The 18,501-nt window shown below is 42.9% G+C and overlaps 1 protein-coding gene across 2 annotated transcripts in view; it reads right to left on the reverse strand.

Annotated features, from left to right (window-relative positions):
• The window catches only part of PRKCE (protein kinase C epsilon), a 295,014-nt gene extending 284,489 nt beyond the window's left edge, over positions 1-10,525 (reverse strand). The window contains exon 1 of one of the 2 annotated variants that reach the window (XM_005009801.6): positions 9,288-10,523. In XM_005009801.6, coding sequence (XP_005009858.3) covers positions 9,288-9,635 — 348 coding nt within the window. In that variant the 5' untranslated portion in view covers positions 9,636-10,523. Of the gene's footprint in view, positions 1-9,287 lie in introns of both variants that reach the window. The other variant, XM_038177630.2, reaches the window with a different exon arrangement.
• Between the last annotated feature and the right edge of the window lie 7,976 nt (positions 10,526-18,501).

Consider the following 18,501-nt stretch of genomic DNA (forward strand, 5'->3'; position numbering starts at 1 on the left):
AACCGCCAGGCAAAACTCTGGGAGCTTTGGGCATTGAAGATGCTTCTAAGTCCTACTGACATGAGGGGCTCACTGGCCCACCAGAGTGACAAGGAGAGGGAGCAATGGAGTGATGGGAATAAAAGCAATAAAGATATAGAGGGAAGCAATAACAAGAAAGATGAAGGAAAAACTAATACCGGCAGCTGGGACATGAATACTTGGTGATAGCTGTGGATTGAGGAGAAAAGAAGTGGGTCATGAGCTCAAATGCTCTGGAGGTGCCAAGGCAATACAGAGTCACAGTGAATGAAAAGGCAAGGATGAAAGAAAAAAAAAAAAAAAAAAAAGGAAAAAAAATCTCAATAAATCCAACTAGAACCACGTAAGAAAGAACAAAGTGAATGCAGCGCACATGACATTGAGCCTTTCCTTTTCCAAACCATTCTCACTCATTGCTTTCATTGACTGTGGATCAACTTCTCCTTGAAGTAAAGTGAAGTTGACAGATGCCACAAAATCTTATACTATGAGTAAATACAGTCCCAGCAAGACAACATTTGCAATAGGCCTCTGTAGAGATCTATAGCAGGGTATTTCATTCATGTAGCCTGCTAGCATTGCCAACAACAAAATTTTATGCAATCCTGTAAAGGTCATTCTATCATTTCTTGACCATCTTGAATCCAGAACAGATAAAGAAAGACAGAGAATTAGCAGCATGAAGCCAGAACAGATGATGAAACTGAAAGAAACAAGGAAGAAGAAAACACTATGTCATGCTGGCTTCTATGCGTGAAACAAAGCAATGTAATTACAAGCATTTCCTCATCACCTTTGCAGAATATGCAGCAATCTTCCCTTCAGGTCTCTGCCACCACTGTGTCTGCTTCATTGTTACCCCTTCACTATTTATCTAAAGATACTTTTAACTTCTAACATTTGGCAAAGCAATATATTTTTAGTCCTATCAAAAAGGCCAACATCCTAAAAAACGAAAGGTTCTAAAGCGTGCAAGGAATCCTTGTCACCCACAATAAGAAGCCTGATACGTATTGATATTGTTGAGTACTGAAAGATACTAAGTTGGAAACACAATTTAAGTTTGCCTATGCTTCATTTAATGGAATTGTATATAGAGGTATGATGAGGGCTGGCTGTTCAAACAATACAGACATGAAATTTATTTGGTAACATCTAGCCATTATTTATGCCTTTTTGTTCCTGCCTGTGATGAAATTGCCCAGCAGGACACCAGAAACAACCAAAATGATCCTATTGTCTGTAACAATTAAATCAACTCAAGTTAGCTGATATAAAGCAGAAATGGCTGCCTGCAAGCCTCTGATGGAATCAAACTTTGCTTCTTTTAATTCCAAAAGCAATGGTCTTTCTTTACTTCTCTTCCTCAACAATTCAAGCCCTAAAGAGTTCAGCAGGGGGAGGAAAAAAAAAAAAAAAAGAAATTCACAGAACTATGTAGTATGTCTCTAATGCTGCTTCCAATAAAATAAACATTAAAACTCCTGTTAGATTTAATGGCAATGTGCCAATATCACTAGGTTTTTCAGCTGTGCTGTTCAGACTTATGTGAGATTTTGGTTTCTGTAATTTCTGTTAAATCACAGCAATGACTTTTTTTTTAACTCATAGAGGTATATAAGCAAAAGGACACTCAGAAATCATCTTTACTACCAATTCAAGCCACTGACTGTGACTAACAATCAGAGTAGGTAACAATGTTGCAGATGTTCTTAAATCCTATTCATTTGCATTTTGCTTTACTACAATATAGTGTAAAGTAGATAACTATCATTAAAGTTACCCAATCTCTAAAATTATTTACGAGGTTTACAGTTGCAGTTTCATACTTAATATTGCCGAATATGCATCTAAAATCTTCTAGTGACTGCCTGCCAAACAGGAAAGCAGTTGCTTACAAAACACAAGGTTGAAACTTCTTGTCAGCCTTCTGCAATGACCGCTTTGCCCTCAGCTGGTAGAATCCCCTGTAACTGCTTCAATTTGCATGACTCAAAAGGGCGAGTAAGATAACCCCGCTCTTCAGATCTTACTCAGTCTAACTTCTTGCAAGAGACAAAAGGGTTGGTTTGTTTCCCCCTCCAAACTGGCTGTTTTCCAAGCTGTCTTTGGACTTCTGATCTTATTCCATATCCAGACAGTTCCAGCCCTACCTTTCCATGTGGACGCGACGCAGGGAAAGTCTCTTCTCAGTCCTCTCTGACCACAGACTTCCCATTACCGGCATACCCTGTCATTTCCAAAACCTCTCTTACCATGAGCTGGACAGAATAGATGTATTTCTCTATCTTACAGTCTAGTAACTAGAGTAAGAGAAAGGGGATTAAGCTAGTACTGGATAAAGCAGAAATGTATTCAAGCATCCAGTTCCAAGCAGAAAGGATCTCACCTCCAACATTTTATAAAATGAATTCACACACACACCCCTTCAAAATCTGAAAACCCCAAACCAGTTTGTTTAGATGGAAGTTTAATTAGGGAGTGGAAACTAACTGTACTTAGAGGCCAAGTCCTACAATTCCAACTTAAATCCTCATTTCAGCAGTATTTAAAGAACTCTGGATGGGGAAGGCAGAGATTTAGTTTTGATGGCTGAGGAAAGCAGAAACCAGGCTTGCATATGCAAGATTTGCAGAAGAATAATAAATCAGTAAGGGTAAAATGAAAGTAAAGGATGTTGTTAAATGGTATTTATTCTCGGTTTTCCCTTGGAACACAGGCCCAAGTTCAGGAAAGAATTTAAACACACGCCTGCATGAAATGCAGTGAACCCAATGAACCCAGTGAGCTCAGTGGTTTGCTCACAACCATGAAGTTCTGCACAATGTCTATGGAGCTGCCTGAGCTGCAGTAGTGATATCTACTGTCTGAGAACTGGCTCAAAAAGAAGACGTAGGAATTGTTGTCATCAGATCTGGACATTTCTAAAAGCCCAGCTTAGAACTGATACCTATGAATTGGACTCCATTACTGGCAGCTTCATTCTGCAGGCACTTTCTAGAGAGCTTAGCAGAAGTGCTCTCACCACCAGGAACTCAGTACCAGCACTGGTATTAGCAGCAGTAAGAGGAGGTTCTGTCCAGTTGTAGGGTCAAATCCTGACCTACAAGTAATTCAGCGCTAAGCGAAAGCCATGTTTGACTACACACTTTCCATGCCCTGAGCAATTTTTTCAGGACCTAAGTGAGACTGAAAGCTACGCACTGAGCAAAGCAAGTTAAAAAAAAAAAAGGAAAAAATACAGGTCAGTGAGCAACAGAAGGCCATCAACTAACCAGTCAATTTGCCTATGCCAGCTCATCCCAGTCTCTTCTACATGTTCAGCTTTCTGCTGCTGCCAAAAGGGCAGCTGGAGGATGTGGGGCAGCAGCAACTATTCATAATCTTCCTCCAGGTTTTTCTCTTTGCTTCATCTCTCCATTTCCCCACGTTGCCCTTTCCCTCTCCCTGCAGCAGTAGCTGCGGAGGCAGCTTTTTCCCTCTCTATGGCTCCTCAGCAGGCTGGGAAGTACTGCAGGTGAGCAGGAGCTGCTGCTAGGAGAGAACATTTCTAGCAGGGAGTAGGAGTAGCCTTGTGCAGCTGCAGAAAGGGATTGATACGAGGGAGTGGGTGAGCTGCGTGGCGACTGTACCATATCCCCAGCAGAGAGGGAAAAGAGGAGGCACAGGAGGGAGACAGGCCGGGGGAGAAGGCGAGGAAGCCCCTCCCTGTGCAAAGTGCTTTCCAAAATCTCCCATCTCCTCTTCTCAACCACCCACCCTCACAATTACACGAGTCCCTGCAAAGCCCTGCCGCTCCCTGCTAACTCCCATGCTCACCCCCCAGGCCTAACATATACCTTGCCCAGTGACAGCCTTGTAACACAGAAATCCATCAAATGGGACAGCAATTTCCCTTCCATTTCAACAAATACTCTTCTGATAACAACGCTTTTCAGCAGCTCACAAACTGCAGTTTAGATGAGATGTAAAGCTTTCACAAGCTGCATCCTAGGCCTTTCAACACCATCAGCACAGATGACTTCAGCTGGTAGATGAAAATAAAAATGAAAATACGCAACAGTCACACTCTGTTAGCCCAACAACAACCTTCAACAGTGTAAGGAGCAAGCAGAGGTTCACATGCTGGCTGACCTGAGACAAAATATCACCACTCTGCTCTCTGCCCCCCAGCTATAGCAGATCAAGTACTGACGAAAATGGGTGCCGCTTCAGCAAAAGAAAAGGCAGAAGGCTATTAAGCAAACAAACAACCCCCCCAAACACACTCTTATAAGCCCTTAACCAGTCTTCCCAGTTAATTCAGACAGGAGGAGCTGGAAGGAGATGGTTTATTTCCCGAGTAAATGGACAGCTCACAGGACTGAGCACTCAAGCGTGTTTTAATCCTTCCCCTGCTACTGCCCTCCTTCTCAATTCCTGAAACAGAAGAAAAAATACTGACATTTTCCTAAGGTGCTTTTGGATTTTCTAATGCATGGCATGCTTGTTACTGTTATTGCCAGCCATTTCAAAGGCAGGAGCTGTCGTCTATATTCTGCCTTGCATCTGCTCCTTTCGACAAACACCTCTGACGAGAGGTCAGCACCACCACATTCAGTGCTGCATTATCCTGGGTGCCTAACCTTAAGGGCTGCAGCTTGGAGACCCGGGACACGGTATCTCCAACAGGAAAATTTCATCAATGGTATGCTGTAAGCATGATGCAAAAACACGTACCTCAACAGCTCAATGAGTATGTAAAGCTGTGCATTTTCCCCGTTTCATTTCCCCTAACTCGTCATCAAATTGTTATTGAGATGTAAAATTAATTCATAATAAGCTTGCTGTATGCAAGTGGCACAGCTGTATGACTAACTTCACATTAATAAAATGGAAATATGAAAGAATGTTTTTTAAAGTACGTTTGAAAAGATCTTAAGAATCAGCACTGAACGAAAACAAAACTAGAATGGCAGACATTTAAGACTGGCAAAGAAAATATCACTGAAATCTGTGTTTTAATTCTTTCCTGACAGCATTAGGGATTTCTTTAAGACAGCAGAAAACTAAACTTGTTTCATTAACCTAAATATAGCTGTAAAATATTTTCAGTGGAAATAAAGGCTTTTCTTGATAAATGTTGTGATGTTCCGACTGATTCAGTAAGTTCTGCTACTCAGCCTACAGAAGGATTTCTTAGGACGACTCAATAGGTTTTCTCGTGCACAGTCAGGCTAATGGCTAAGACCCTTAGATGGAGTCCTTGGCATTGGTCCAGTTACACTGATTTCATCTATCGTCAACTCTGAAAAGTGGACATGAACTCAGAACCCATATTACCAATCATCCAAACACATAAACATCGATCGTTCTAATTCACAAAAGTATAACCACAAGGCTAAATGTTAAAGGAATTTTCCTTCCCGATTTAAATTCTACTGATAAAAGCGTAGCTCTATCACCAACTCAGCTGCAACATTTACATACGCCAAATGTAAGAAAACCAGATAAAGACATGCTTCGTTATTACGTGAATCACCAAACCCAAAAGATATAGCTAAAGCTTGCAAGTTAAGCTAGGCTTCTTTTTCAGTGAGAACTTTCAGGTTGCTTATCGTTCTGCATTTCACATTTACCAAAATGTAAGCTCACCAACATCCTCTTGAAAATGCCTTGTGCCATTCTGTATAATGTTTCATTGGTTTACAAAAGCATCTGTAATCCAAAGCTCTCTTTAAAACTGCAGTGTAGCCATTACTAAAAGATCTGCAAAACTGACACTTTGACTGTGATATGTCTGTATTGATGCACCACTGGAAAAGCAGCCATCTTTTTAATTGTCACTATACCTTTTTTAGAAACCAAAACATTTTTTTATTATTATTATTGATCTTCCTTTAAAAAAAAAAATTAAAAAATCCCTGTATTTTGTTTAAAAGCTTCCATCTGGTAAAATATGAACAACTGTGTTAGGCCAGAACTTCCATCTTTCTGCATATATATGTTCAGGGAGTACACATACCGTAAGGTTAAAAATCATTTTTGCAACTGCTGAATACTCTGCAGACAAAAGAAACCAGAATTTTGCACATTTATCTTACTCGTCCTAACACAATAGACGCTATCATGATTTCAAGCTTTGTACTTGTTTATCATTAGTGTTTCCACTGTAACCATGGCATCAGTATATAGCACAGGCTTAACAGTGAGAAAAATACCCAGTATTTTCCTAAAAAACTCATCTCTTAGAAAACATACAGGGATGTGCACAATGGTAAAGAATAATCAAAGTAGGTAAGCTGGCTAAAGAGAGGAATAGTTTAATTTTAGGGGGAAAAAAAAGAACCAAAACATTATTTCTCTACAAGCCCTTTTTTCATTTTGGACTTCTGACAAGAACCTAGAAATATGTTACGGGATAAGTCACATAACCTTGGGCCTGGTGCAGATATTATAAAACAAATACTGAATTTTCCTTCCAAAAATGCATGCAGTATTATACGATACTGAATGCATTAAAGCTATTAATATATTGACAAGAGCTGTTCTCAGCATACGAGTTTTTTCTCAAAGCTATTTAAATAGTGACAGTCCAATCCTGAAAGAACTGTTGCATCATTCTGAAGGTAAAAAGGGGCAGCAATGCAACTACATTGAATATACCCAACAAGTACATGGTTCCCTATTCCAGCTTTTGGGACTCCTTGAAGGGACGCCCTCAGAATGGCATAAAAATGCTTTTTAGTCTCCAGAAGTGTTTCTTAGGTTGCAATTAATATTTTAGGCAAGGAGGAATGAGCTCCTGTGATAGCTGCTTTTAATTTGCTTGCTATAAAGTTGAGGAAGAGTACTAGAAAAATATCTAGCTTAAATGCCAAGAGTGAAATGAAGGAATTAGCCCTCTTATTAAACAGAACAAACTGACTGTGATGTGCCCAGTCTTAGTCTTACGTTGGTTTAGGCCATGTGCATTTTCCTCATCCTGTGAAAGCCATTCGACTACTTCATTTCAGAGAAGACTTCTTTTTTTTTGCAAGTTCTCATACAGACTCTAGACACTGATGAAGATACCAATAAATCTATGTGCTTCACTATACACTCCACAGAGATGCTTTGGCCACAGGCCTTGATTTAACTCAGTGAAATCAGATGAAAAAAACAATGTGATTTTGTAAACGCCAGTTCTCTGAGGGTCCCTACCTATTAGCAATACAATAAACACAGTCAGTATTACAACAACAATGATGTATTCAGTAAATTGGAAGATTTGGGAAAATGTAAAGAACAATCCCATACATGCCTGCCCCCCAACTCCAACTGTGATCGGGTGGTGTTCTCTGTGCATTATATGCACTGCACAAACACAGTCCACACTATGGAGACTTACAGCACACACACAAGCAAGAAGCAAATGATGTTTCAGAAACCGTATTACAATGAGCTAACCAATTAGGACCCAGAGCCATCTACTCAACTCTGTCACATCAACAGACAACAACTGTAGTCACTCCCTTGTCTCCTCCCACCCAGTAAATGCTGGACAGCAATGAATCCTGGTGCAATAAAATACAGCATTTATCTGATTCAGCTATGTAGTTCCTCTCCCAGACGGTGTTTACAGAGGGCCTCAATCTGTTAAATTCCACTATTTATCTAGGGAACATGTTTGGACGTTTGAGTTCACCTTAAAAATCACAGTCAGGATGTACCCTCACACACCAGCCCACCAAAAATCAAACTTGTCATCTGTAACCTGCAAGGTCCTTCCAGATGTGGCAACAAACTCTGAACGTGTACCATACACAGAAAGCACATACGTAATTATTCCTTCACTAAAAATCTGTGATGACATCCTCATCCCATTGGCCTCAAAGACGAAGCACCCACTGTTTACAGAAGGACCACTACTTGATTATCATTCAATCCAGGTAAAAGACATCTGCAATACTGCTGCATTTGTCTTTTCCTGATTTGGCGTTTTTTTCGTTGCTTATTGCCCAGTTTTACAATCCAAGTTTACTAACATGTAGCTTGTATTGAGCGTCAGAATAATCTAGATCTTAATTGTTACAATGTAACATACATAGAAGAAGTGGGCAATATTTTAAAGTTGTAAACATTAAAGTTGTAACAGTAAAGTTATTCAGCTCTTAATCAGCATAAATAGAGCACAATTCTTTCACGCCTTTCCATTGTTCTGATATCTCTTTCTAGCACTGCTTTAAGTAAAGAAGCTCCAAAGGATACATGAAACTCTGAGCTGTTAACTCTTGCTGTTTTCACTTTGGTCCTGGGTTCTTTGTTTGCCAACAAAACGTTCCCCTGCCTAGTATCTTTGACCATAATAAATAAACACGAAAAGATGAGCATAAACGTTTCAGACGGCTGGTCAAGCAGGGCACGTTTAAAAATCAGAAGACAGCTAACATCATTCTATTGCACGTCTCGTATAAAGAATATACCATTTAACTGTTTAACTGCAGAAATGTGCACATTCATGTTTCCCGTGCTTCTTTTTGTTTTATTTTCCAGTGTTAAATCACTGTCCCTGAGGCTGTCAGACCAAGGATTTTCCAGCTTTTTTGCACCCCCACCGAGGCATATTAGCCTCTGGGTCTTTAAGATGCAGCAGAAGCTGTTAAACACATTGTGCATGCAGGCAGCAGAATTTGCCTGGTTGGGGCCAAAATCCACCAGAACCCTTTTATCAATTTCAGGCATTTGAAGAAGCACTGCATTAGGTCTATGCACAAAGGTCCAGACCATCTAGGGGAAGAACGAGCATCAGCATCGATGCAGTCAGCTTTCAAGTGATACGAGGACCCCAAAGCATCTCGGATCAGAGGTCAGACCTGCATTTTTAAGGCTTGTCATGACCTCGTCACGGCTTCATCAGTTCACACCAAAGTGAAGAACTCAGTCTAAGAGCTGGCTCTGGGTTTTGCAGTGATGCTCTGTATGGATGTATCTGGCCGGCGGGTTTCAAACACAATAAGACAACAGGACTTGTGTTTATGTAACATAATTTCAGAACCTGAAGTGGTAATTACACATCTCTTACTTAGATGCACCCTATTTTTCTTTCTTCCCGTGTCTGTGGACCACATGCATCAGACACACAGTAACCATGACTATCTCAGTATAACAAAGCATGGAAATAATGAAAAGCCTCCAGAGCTATTACATGCCCTTGGCAACCCAGCTCTGCAATACAGATGTTGCACCCAGAGCGGTGCCACTGCACATCATGTGCACACGTCCGTACCTGCGGCGCGAACACTCACCCAGTCCTCAAAGTGGCGGCTCCCGTTCTGCAGCAAGTCCTCAAACTGGATAGTGCAGTTAGCTACAAAATCGTCGTACCCGATGGGGGCATCGTGGAAAACAGCCATCTCTATCTTCCTGCCGTTGCAAACGTCGGTGACAAATTCGTCGTTCCAAGCGGGACTGTTGGTCTTCTGCTTGGTGGAGGTCTGCCCGATCCTGGAGTCGTCCACATTGAGGGCTATGTAAGGGTCCAGCAGAAAGGTCTGTGGCCTGGGACCCACCGCATGCCTCAGCGACCACGCCGTGGGTTTCAGATTCACCGCCTCGCAGATCTTGATTTTCAGCAAGCCATTGAAAACCACCATGGCTGGACGGCTGCACTTTTCCTGGGATCAAGCACTCGCACAACGCGCTCGCACAGAGAGGGAGGGAAGGAGGGAGGGAGGGAAGGAGGGAAGGAGGGAGGGAGAGAAGGAGGGAGGCAGGGAAGGAGGTCTCGCCAATAAATAGGGGGGCAGGTCTGAGGGGGGGAGCGGGACGCAGCGCGGCTCCGACCCTCGCCGTGCCGCTACCTCTGGTTATTTAGCCTTTGCTCTTGCGACACCCAGTGAATGCATTTATTTTCTCGCCCGTGTTTCTAACGGAAAACAAGGGAGGGGGGCCGCAGGGGAGGGGGAGGCGCCGGCGGCTGCACAAACCCCCCGAAAAGCCGGGCAGGGCAGAGCCGGGGGGCGAGCGAAAGCCTCCTCCCTCCTCCTAGACCATAATCCCGGCTCGGGCCGTGCGAGGGAGGCAGCGCCGCGACCCGAGGCTCCCGCACACGCCAGCCCTGCCCCGGGGCAGCCCCGCAGCGCTCCGCACACACACACAGACACACACACACACACACTCACACGCACAGAGACACCCGCACGAGTCACCGGCCGCCCCCCCAGCCCTGCCTACGGCTCAGCCTCCGCTCAGCAGCAGCAGCAGCAGCAGCAGCAGCAGCAGCCATCCACCCGGGGACCTTCCATCCGCGCCGCAGCCCGCAGCAGCAGCAGCGGCGGCGGCAGCAGCAGCCCCCGCGCCTCCTCCTCCTCCTCGTCCTCCGCCAAGGCCGGGGACCCAGCGCGGCCACCCCCGCGCATGGGGCGCGGAGAGGAGCGGAGCGGGGCTCGGCGGGCTCCGGCTGGGCGGCCGCCGCCCTGGCGATGGGCAGAGCCGCCGCCTCCTTCCCTCCCTCCCTCCCTCCGTCCTTCCCTCCCCGCCTCCCGCCGCCGCTCCGCCGCTCGCTCCCGTGCAGGAAATGCGCAAAAGACGTCAGTGTGCGAGCGGAGTGTGTGTGTGTGTGTGTGTGTGTGTATGTGTGTGCGTGTGTGTGTGTGTGTGTAAGTGAGTGTGTGTGTGAGTGTGAGTGTGCCAGCGGCTGGGCGCCCAAAGTTTGGCTGGCTGGCGTCGGGTGGGGGGGGGGGGAGCAGCGCAGCCCGCGGGGGGCCCCCGGCTGCGCCCGCCTTTCCTCAGCCCTCGTCTCTCGTCTTCCTCCGGGCTGGCCTCCGCGCACTTTTTTTTTTTTATTTATTATCATTTATTATCGTTTACAGCTTTGTTACGGTCGCCGCTGTCGTTGTATTTCCTTCCCTCGTCCCCCTCACGGGATAAAAGTGGCGTAGGAAGAAAAAAAAACAAAACAACACACACACACAAACCATCCCCAACCGCCTTCCTCCCCAGCCCCTCAGGTTTTATTCAAGCACCCGACCGCCCCTCTCCTCCTCCTCCTCCTCCTCCTCCTTCCTCCCCGCCTCGCTGCTCCCCGCGGGTTTTCCGCCCGCCCCCGGCCGGGCCCTGCCTCCCCTCTCCCTCACAGCGCCGCCCTCCGGCGGCCTCCCCGCCGCGCCCCGGCCCCGACCCCCGCTGCTCCGGCCCCTCACGGCCCCGCTTCCTCAGCGGGGCCCGGCGGCAGGCAGCGGCTCCCCCGCCGGGGAAGCGGCCTCGCACCGCCCGGGACAAGGCCGGGAGGCGCCGTCAGAAGGTGGCGGCCCGGCCCGGCCCGGCCCGGCCCGGCCCGGCGGGGCTGCGGGTCACCTGCCTTCCCCCCGCCCCGGCGCTTCCCCCGCAGGAATCGTCGCTGCTGGGTGTGGGAGATGCTGAAAGGAGCCCGGGGGGGGTCTTGTAAAAGGGTGTATGTGCCTCGTTATCGAGCTTATCGCGTAAGATTTCAGTCATGTTCATCGCCATGGTGCTGACAACTGCAGGGAATAACCAGGAAACTACAGCTCTCCCCTCCCCTGCACAAACGTGCATAGACGTGGGCTCCACTTGGTTTCCTCTAGTGAAAAAAATATCGCTGCCTTGTTTATTTTTAGTTACTGATCTTGCCAGCTTTTTTTGTGAGAAAGTCATCAGGATGGACGTAGCCCTCGCACGGTCTTTGAATTCACTTTCATATCAGAATGAAAATCCAGGGCCAGCTCTGCTATGCAAGGGGTGCATCGGCAGTTCAGGCGAGGTGAGAAGCAGCAGCCTGCTGCCAGGATGCGCTCAGGTGAGGACACAAAGGGTTAGCACCGAGTCCTGGCTCTGGACCTGGCATTCCTGAGCGGAAAGCAAAGGTGAAGTAATTACGGATTTCTGCAAGTAATGGCTCAGGAGGCAGGCGTTATATTTGGAGCTGAAGAAATAGCTCCTGTATCTGTGCTTCCACAGTAGTTTCCAGGTAGAAGATACAGTACTAATGAAGCCTAAGGGTCATGAGAGCATTCACGTTAATGGAAGAAAGCCTTTTTGTGCCTATTGCCACTTAATCTACTAGTAAAAGCAGAAGTACAGGAAAATCTCCATGTTCATTATCATCTTGACAATCCCCGAGTACAATCGTTTGATACAAAGCTGTGATATGGAGCCAATTACAGGAACTGTCTTCCTTCACAATTCAGCCTTTCCTGGGCTCACAGCAGCTGTGGTTCATCTATCACGTTACTGCTCTAAAGGATTTTATCCACAGGCCCCCCAGAAATACAAGAATCACCCACTCCTTCCCTCCACCATTCACAACCTGGCATATATCTACTATATATTGAGCTATATGCTCTTAATTTTAATGTGTGAGAAACAACACACGCTGTAATTAAATATTTCCTCTGGATGTATTTGTGTTGGTTCTGAATAATGGCAATCTAAACAATGTGCTCGGTTTTCTTAGCTATTGGAAAATACAGAAGCTGAACTGATACACTGTTTAATTTTGTTCTGTTTATTTTTAAAAGACCTACAACTATGTATATTTTGAATGCCCAAGGTAAGATTTAGGTAAACACAGTCTCCATGGTGAGTTTAATAACCTAACATCTCTGTAAGATCACACATGCATATTGCAAGTCTGAATAAATCAGACTATTAATACAATACACAAAGTAATATTAATAAATCTTATATTTGCTTAATTACATCTGTAATCTACTGCATACACAACTAGGCCCTACTGTTTAATTTAACCCATCTACTCTTTTCCATGCACTGAAACAAGCTAAGGTTTGATTTCACATGACATTTTTTGTAAGACTGCCTGCATGAATATGGATTTGCAAACACACTTAGGATCATACCATTCCATCCTTACACTGGCTAGGAAAATACATGTACCTTACACCATTTTAATTTTTAAATGTACATATGTATATATTAAAAAAAAATAATGAGAAAACTTCTATATGTTGTGCAAACTTTTACACTAAGAAGTTATTAATTTACCAAAAGAACTGAGAACAATATTTTTAAAATCCAGTAATTCAGGTACAGTGAACAAAGTTACGATACTTCCCGCAAAGGTCATGAGAAAAATTGGCCCAGCGGTCTCAAAAATTCTAAGTAACAGGCAACAAAGGTATTCCAACTGTAGGTAATGTTTTCCACTTGAAAGATATTTCAGGATTTGTTACTTGGTTTTATTTTCTGTCCTCTTGTAGGTTCGAAGGAATTTGGTTCTTCAAGAAGTGAAGAACAAATGCTATTCCTTCTACTTATCACAGGGGGGTAAGGACAACAAAGTAAAGCACGTGCAATAATTCTGCTGCAGAAAGGCAATAAAAAGCACTCTACCTGCATTTCTTTATTCTATTGCAAAGGCTACAGCAGAGTGGTAAACTATGCATTGTAGTTTATTCGTACTTTTGGTAATCTTCATAGCTGTTGCCGCATTTTTTATTTATTTGTTTTTGTTAAGGATCTAGAAGCTGGCTACAGGGCACCTACACTCAGGACCAGTTAAGGAAATCCATCTGCTTCCCAGAAGTAACATTCACCTCTGCTCAGCACTCTCTGCCTGTGAGATCAAAATGCACCTAGATTTATGTTAGGCCTGCTCACAGCCTACACGGCTCACAAGCAGCACTGACTGCAGGTTGTGTTTTGATTTTTTGTTAATATCATTCCAGTCCAGGCTATTACTTGACAGGAAACTGTTTTTTTCAGGATGTGTTGCCAAGTTGTAAGAAAAAGACCCTGAAGAAATGGTAAAAGCAGTTTGTTATGCATCAGTACCTAATACCATCCTTAATTTAGGAAAGACTTGTAGCAGATAGCAAAGCTGGAAACAACAGCATGCGGTCAGCTACAAACATCCTTTTTCAATATCTGCTTTTACTCCTTCAAACCCGTCAGTCTCTGCCTTCTCTGTTTCATTTACAGTGGCAGTGAAATGGAGGGAACGAGTAAGCTGTAGGCAGCTTGTTACCTTGAGTCAGCCCCTGACCTTTCCATGGCCTACGAATCCTACCGAGCTCTGTAGAGAAACAGCACTATCTGGTGGAGGGAGTCTGTAAAGTCCTGTCAGGAATGGGCTGTACACAGAGCCACTATTGCAAATGCTTCGATGGTGTTCTTGCCCAAAGTTGATAAATAGTTCTGTGGTTTCAAGAGGATTCTTTTTTCTACAGTCCAAATGGAAGAGGAATATATCTCGCTTAGTCTTTATGAAATTGATGCTTATTTCAGTTTCTAGTGCTTTCATGAAGAACCTTTTCACCCTTTGAGAAATGTCAGTGTATTTTCTGAACTTTCCAAGTACAGCAATATGAAAGAATGAGAGGAGATTTTGTTTTCTTTTAATGCTAAAAGGAGCATCATTTCTTAAAGTTGTACTAAATAGTTACAAGCAGAATAAAATCAGGCTTGCATGCAAGGAAAGATTTTCAAAAACATATTTATATCAAAAATGAAACAAAAGACAGAACTGAAGTTATAAACCTGGTGAAATTTTGTCTCTGAATCCACAGTAAACACATTCAAAGCATCATGTATGTGAAGATGTGCATAAGTATTACTATGTCCACTGAATTACTCTGAATTTAATGGATATACTTACGCAAGTGAAATAGTTGAGTGTTAGTGGGATTAGTCCCTTCATGGAAAGAAATCACTCCAATCAAAGTCTGCTGGCAAATGCTGAATATCATTAAAAGTCAAATGATTATTTAGATATCTATTTTTTGTCATGCAGTTATGGAAAAAGGCATCCTCAAGAGCATTTTTGCTCTTGACATGCTGCAGATAATCTTTAGGGTATACCAACAACTAATTCACCTTTTCTAAAGATGAAGAAAAGATCCAGTCTCACTGAGCTTGGTTCAGCTTCCAGCTCCATTCCAACCTCTTTCCTTGTGTCCAGCCAATTTCCTGGTAATTTATTCTTCACTTGCAAAGCATGTACCTGAGGAAGTTACTTAAGGCACTCCTAGTGCTCTCTGTGAAATGTCTTAGCAAAAGAGAGCTTTTCAGCGTGTGATTAATGCTCTCCAACTCTCTCTAGTTTAATTATACTTTTGGTACTTTTCCCAACCACTTTTAAAAGAACATACTAAACTCTGCCTCAATTTCTTAGCTTTCATTGGGAATACATGTAAGTCTTTCAAAATATATCTGCATTGCGACTGATACAGGATTGTGGGATTTGCAGTGTTAAGTTACCTAGTTCTGGCAGATGTAGTGACTTCAGCACAGTGGCTACGAGTCATCCTGAATTTAGGTATGTACCTGGTTTGCTAGCCAAGACTGAAACCTATGATATCACACCCTTCTAGCAGTTCTTATCTGAGCTAGATAGATTAGAGCCAGCTTGGGCATATCTGCATGTGTTACAAAAACATACCTCCAGTTGCAGAACATATGCTTAGGTCACATCTAGACTAGAGACTTCTGGCTCACCTCATCGGGGCTGTAGAGCAGTTTGATCCTAAACAAACACAGCTGTGCCAAGGACTCTCACCATTATGATTTTATTATATATACATGTATACTTTTTTTTTTTTTTTTTAAATTGTGATTTTATTATACTTGTATAAAAAGCTTTAGCACTCTAACAGCTCTCTGGTAAAATGCAGTGGTATTTCAGTATTGGAAATGTAGCCCAAATATATAAATAGGCTTCCACTTGGTCTAGTACATATATCTTCGCAGCCTTCACATACATAGCTTTCCTTGTTGGCAGCATTTGCTGTGGGCTTGCAGTTCACAGGATTGTTGCTATTCTAGACATGGAGTTGATGTAGAAACTTGTGAAGGGTAAAACCCAGATGTGATTTCTTCTTAGTTTATCATCTCGAGAATTTACAGCAGGTTTCTTGAGCAGGGAAAGTTGCAGGATACAAGTGCTCTGACATTGCTCTGGACTATAATAGGAACTTGTTGATATTCAGACACAGTAGGATTGTCTTTGCTTGGAATAACTTTGGGACAGAGGGACAAGGAGTTGCACCACCTTGCAGAGAATTCTAGAAAGGATCAGGATGTGAGAGAGACCCTCTTGTCTTAAATCAGCCCCTCTAAATGTATCAGGTGAGCCTTGGATGAAATGTTTTTCTAAAGGTACAGCTCATTCTCTGCACCAGGGCCAGAAGAGAAAAGCAACATGAACTTCAGCCTTATCTGTCCAGGCAACTTTTCCTGTTGCTTTCTTGAGCAGCACACAGAAAAAGAAAAAAAAAAAAGAAAAAAAGGGGGAAAAAAAAGAAAAAGAAAACAGAAAAATCCAGTATACATGCTGCTTGAAGGAATATTTCTGTGTCATAAAAACAAATGAATAAACAAGTGAAAACCACCATGAGAGTAAGTAGGGTAAAAAATGGGGTCTTTTAATTCCTTTCCTCTGCCAGCTAAGCAATTTCAGGTGAGGAGGAGCACGGCCTGTAGCTAAATGCAATCACTCTCGTCATAGGAAAGTTAGTCCTCAGGTCACACCACTTGTCACAGCCCCCCAACACAAGTCTAGACACAAACTGTGCTTTGGGATTGGTTGTCATTTATCCATATCCCTGTTGGTTTCTGCTCTTTTTATTTCTATCTGTAGAGTACTACAGTTCCTACTGGAAACTGTTCCACATTTGAGGTAGACTTCACAAAAACAAAACTCTCTGAGTGAATTTGAGTGTTTTTGCCTCCAGGAAATGCAATTTTCTCTCTGATTTTCTCATACAGTACATGAGTGCAAACTAGAAAACATACTTTAGGATAGAGAACAGGCTGAAAGGCCTATTGTTCTGCTAAAGTGGATAAAGACAGCAGCTCATACAAAACTAGATGCAGGTGTTCCATCTACCTTGTAAAATGTTAATGTGTTTGAGTTATGTTTGTGGGCAGACTCTATCTAATGCCAAGAACACAAATGTTGTACTGAAAAAGCACCATTAACTACAATGGGGAAACAATAGATCTACAGCGATGTAATCAAGATCAGAATCTGGAATGAGTGGTCTGCACTGGAAGTTCTGCAAGTTTTAACTTTGGTACTTCTGGAGGTCTGCTAGGGCATTTGCTCTGCAGTCAAAGGAAACAGTCATTTAAAGATTATTTTGAACTAATATTCAGTGTGAGCACACCAGAAGAAATTTCAAAAATAAGGGAAACTCTGAGTCAGAGCAACTTGATATTTGCTCTTGATTTGGCCCTTACACAATGTAGTAAGGTCCCTGAGAACAGTGGCAGGGTACATGGACTTTACTGAAGCATTGCTGAGATTCATCCTGCTATCCCCCAGAACCCTGTACCAGGTTTGGAGTCTCTGTCACTATTATGTGTGACACTCCAAGGCAAACTTACTTCACTGTTGATAAGTTGTAGCTGACTAATAAGCGTGCCCAAGCTATAACTACCATTACCAGCTTTTTTTTTTTTAAATCCTATGACTTTAAATTATGCAACAGTTTAGTAATAGCAATATTACTATACAATAGCAAGTAAAAGCAAGAACTTGCTTTTCAAAATTAGGTACTATTACCACAGAGAAGAGGACTGAGAAAGAGAATGATTAAAGGGCTACATATTGGAAGTGCCTCTGAATTTTGAGTGTTTTAATTGTGAAATATCTGATGAGATATATTAGGTTTCTGAAGTAAAGTGGATAGTTTGAGCATTTAGTCCTAATTACCTGCTTAAAATCACATGTGAAGTCATTAACAGTCATTAATAAAATCCGTATCTCACAATTCCCACAGCCTTCCTCCAGCTTTTTCCCACGGTAGTACTCAAGAATTCACACTTTTTAAATTGATAATGCAAGGCATAATAAAGAAGTGATGTAATGATTTACATTATTTGGAGTATTGCCATTCAGGACATGTAGGACGTGCTGCGCTTTGTTTTCTGCCTTCCATCATTAACCAGTTACAATGCTGGCCAAAGCCTCAAAAGACCCGAACATATGTGTGTAACACTATACAACCTAGATGTCAGCATACAGGACTCTTCAGGAGACTTATTTCTGCACCTGTCTTTGGAGAACTGAAAAGTATCTAGCTACACAATTCCATAATATTGATTTCTTTTAAGTGTTTAAAACCAAGCTTAATTTCCTAGTATAGGTGACAGTTCTTTTAAGACATGGACAGTCCAGCAATGGTTATTGCTCTGACATACTGTTCATTACGGATGGAAGAAGTCAATGCTGGGAGAAAATGTTAAGGTGTGGACTGACAGAAAGATCTTTTCCCACATGCTGATGCCTAATGGGCCTCTAATGGCAAGCACGGAGCAGAAAACAGTTGAGCGCTAAACTAACATGACTCATGACTTCAGAGTTCACATACAGAATAAAGACATAAAGGATTACCTGGTCACAACTACCCCTCCTCAGTTTATGTTACTTTTCTTTCCTCTTTATGTTTGTGGGTGTGGCTGTGAGTTTGTCATACCCCATTTATTGTTCTGCATTCACGTGTCCAGAACATCTGTCCATCTGTCCATTTAAAAGCTTCATCT

Source organism: Anas platyrhynchos, chromosome 3, assembly GCF_047663525.1.
Source record: "Anas platyrhynchos isolate ZD024472 breed Pekin duck chromosome 3, IASCAAS_PekinDuck_T2T, whole genome shotgun sequence".
Lineage (NCBI taxonomy): Eukaryota > Metazoa > Chordata > Aves > Anseriformes > Anatidae > Anas > Anas platyrhynchos.